Consider the following 2,853-nt stretch of genomic DNA (forward strand, 5'->3'; position numbering starts at 1 on the left):
CCTTTCTTGGATTTAGGGAATCTTTCATCTTCTTTGGTTTCAACAACTGATTATCTTGTTCATTTGACATTTGCTTGTGTTTTATTAAACCTGAGGGTTCGTATTCATCTGCAGTCTTATTTTTAGAGAGCTCTTTACAGCTTGCTTTGTTTGTTTCATGCTGTTTACCCTCCCTGTGATTTAAAGAGAGTCTGAAGTCAAAATACAATGGATTACAGCCATATGAAATACAGGGCTCAGTTTTTGTAAACAAAAGTAATTCTGTGGGCCACTGCAGAGCAGTGGTCCCATCTTTACTCACTACATGGAGGAAAGGCAATGCCTGGGGCTTAACTTCTTTAACCATGGTCTGCTTTTCAAGTGTTTCCATATTTCCATCTGTGGTTTCTGTAATCTCCAAAGATCTTTCTCTTTTTATCACTCCAGGACTGTCATTAATGTTGCTTGAACAGGTCAGCTCAGGTGCTGGCTGTCGAGGGAGCTCAGACAACTGGGCAGGCAGGTGGGTATTACTGTGCTTGTAAGTGTTCAGCTGTGTACAAAAATTGCTAGCTTGGCATGAAGATGAGATGGGAGTTTCTAAGAATTGCTCAGATTCATTCAGTTTGCTCTCTTGCTCTGTTTCTCTCAGTGAAGCAGAAAAATTCAAATTTGGAAGTGGTATTTTGACTTTAGAAAATGAAGGATTAGATCTGAATTTTTTTTCTGATTCCCTATCATTACTTTTATCATTTTCCTTTAGCATTTTAGGTTTTGTAGCTACATGACTTGATTCACTGTTATCGAAATCCATTTGGTCTTGTGCAATAGGTGACTCTTTATCCAAACTTGCTTTCAGTTGTTCCTCCAAAAGTGTGACAGAATGACAGCCCTCAATAGTTTGCTTTTTTTTATGGTTGGGGGACTCACTATAATCATTTCCTTCTTCACAGTTCTCACTGAAGACGGATGCTGAAGACTCAAGCTTCAAAGGGACCTTTTTAGAGAATGAAAAAGACACTCCTGCCCTTTGAGAGGTATTGTTGCTGTATGGGAACTTTTGTGAGATGTGATTTCCAAGTGCATGGTGTCTTCCAGTTGGGTGGTGGTGCCTGCTTATTATAAGTTGCTGTTTCTCTAGTATGCTTTTGGAGAAGCCTTGTCCTCCGCTTGCAGTGGTTTTTTGAGAACTTGCTGCGAACTTGCTGCCCTTGTACAGGAAAATGCCATCTGGTGATTGCTGCTTTTCCAGGACTAATCGGGGGGCTTTAAGCAATGGTCCACTCCCAGTGATGCTTTAAGATAAAAAAATAAAGGAAAAAAGAAAGCTGCATTGAGTAACCAAGTTATGACAGAGCTTGCATTTTACAGTGTCTGTCTGGTGAAGGAGGGTGTCACTCACTTTTTTTCAAGGTAAAGCTAAGTTTCAACAAATGTGCAGTTTATCATCAGTTTGGAATTTTGTATGGTTAAGACAGTCTCTACATATAGACAATTAATGTTTGAATTTCAGCACTTAAATTTTCTTTTTCAGTTATGCCCGTGTACAAACAGAACAAATATTGGTTTTACTCCGAGTTTATATTTAGGAGAACCTAATCTGTGGTAAATCTTGCTTTTCTGAAAGGCCTCTGCAAAGGAAATTGTGCTATGTTCAAAAAGAAATGCTTCCACTTGAAGCATCTGAAAAATCAAACTCTAGAAGAGAAAGAGAAACATTCTGCTTGCTATAGGAAGAATGTGTTTGTTTAATTTTTAAAAGAATAGATTCTTATTTTATTCCACAATAAATGACTATGCAAAATATTCAGAGATATTAATACTAAAACTGTCAGCAAACATTGGGGGTGAAAAAATCACAGCTTCCCTGGTCTCTCAAATCAACCATGATTGGACTTACTTTGCTACATTTTCTGTGTCTTACTTCCATTAACTACATTATTCCTATTTTCAAAATATCTCAGATTTTAAATATTATTTAGTTTTTTTGTAATTAAAGAAAAAAGTTACCTATTCTACAGCCTTAACAAAAAAGGCAAGCCACTGCTTTTTTGAAACAGATAATTAACTGATACTGAAATGACTGTAGCCATTTTCCATTAAAGATGTGATATATATGGCCACCATAAAAGTGTTTTTCTAAGATATATATTAAACACACATTTCATTAGACTAATTATCTACATTTGCTATCAGTGTGGTACCACAGTACACTAACAAGAAAAAAAATAGAACCAGATTAAATTGAGAGTTTGATAAAAAAATATAAAACATTAAATGTAAATAAATTAAAACTGTTAGATCTGCATATAAGCTACCCATAATTGGTAGTCATGCTTTATAAATGCTATAAAAATACATTGATCTTCAACAATGGGAAAGACAGAAAGACTCCCTGGAGTAGGGTCAACTCATAATGTGAGAATATGTGTGCATTTCAGAGAATATATTTGCCTTTGCCAGAAATTCAGCATCAGGAGATACAAATTAACCCCAATTTGTACATGAGGAATAATTTACTCTTGGAGAAGGCATAAAGAAACATAAAGAAATCCTTTTCAAAGTCTTCTTGGAATAGCAAAATAAAATTTTTCTGTGCCCAAGATTAACAATAATTTTGTTGTCAAATTGAATTAGCTCATTGTAAGGAGCTGTGTTGGAACCTGAGAGACAGTACCCAGGGGTGGTAACAATTGTATGTGTGTGGGCTTCTGCTTACAAAGGCTGACATTCTGTCTTTCCTGAGCAATTGGGAGTGCTGCCCCTCTGCCAAAATCCTGGCACTCAACCTCCCCTGAGCCTATTAGTGATCACAGGGAGGAATAGCAAGCTCTTCCCTTCCACACTCTATGCAAAATATTGTGGACTCCTGGC

At 36.7% G+C, this 2,853-nt stretch overlaps 1 protein-coding gene across 1 annotated transcript in view; it reads right to left on the bottom strand.

Annotated features, from left to right (window-relative positions):
* Window positions 1-2,853, bottom strand: part of ZNF804B (zinc finger protein 804B) — a 28,737-nt gene that overhangs the window by 2,670 nt on the left and 23,214 nt on the right. The window contains 2 exon segments of the mRNA XM_005418640.2: window position 1; window positions 4-1,274. The exon segment at window position 1 is cut by the window's left edge and continues 2,670 nt beyond it. Coding sequence (XP_005418697.1) covers window position 1; window positions 4-1,274 — 1,272 coding nt within the window.

The sequence above is a fragment of the Geospiza fortis genome, unplaced genomic scaffold (assembly GCF_000277835.1).
Source record: "Geospiza fortis unplaced genomic scaffold, GeoFor_1.0 scaffold138, whole genome shotgun sequence".
NCBI lineage: Eukaryota > Metazoa > Chordata > Aves > Passeriformes > Thraupidae > Geospiza > Geospiza fortis.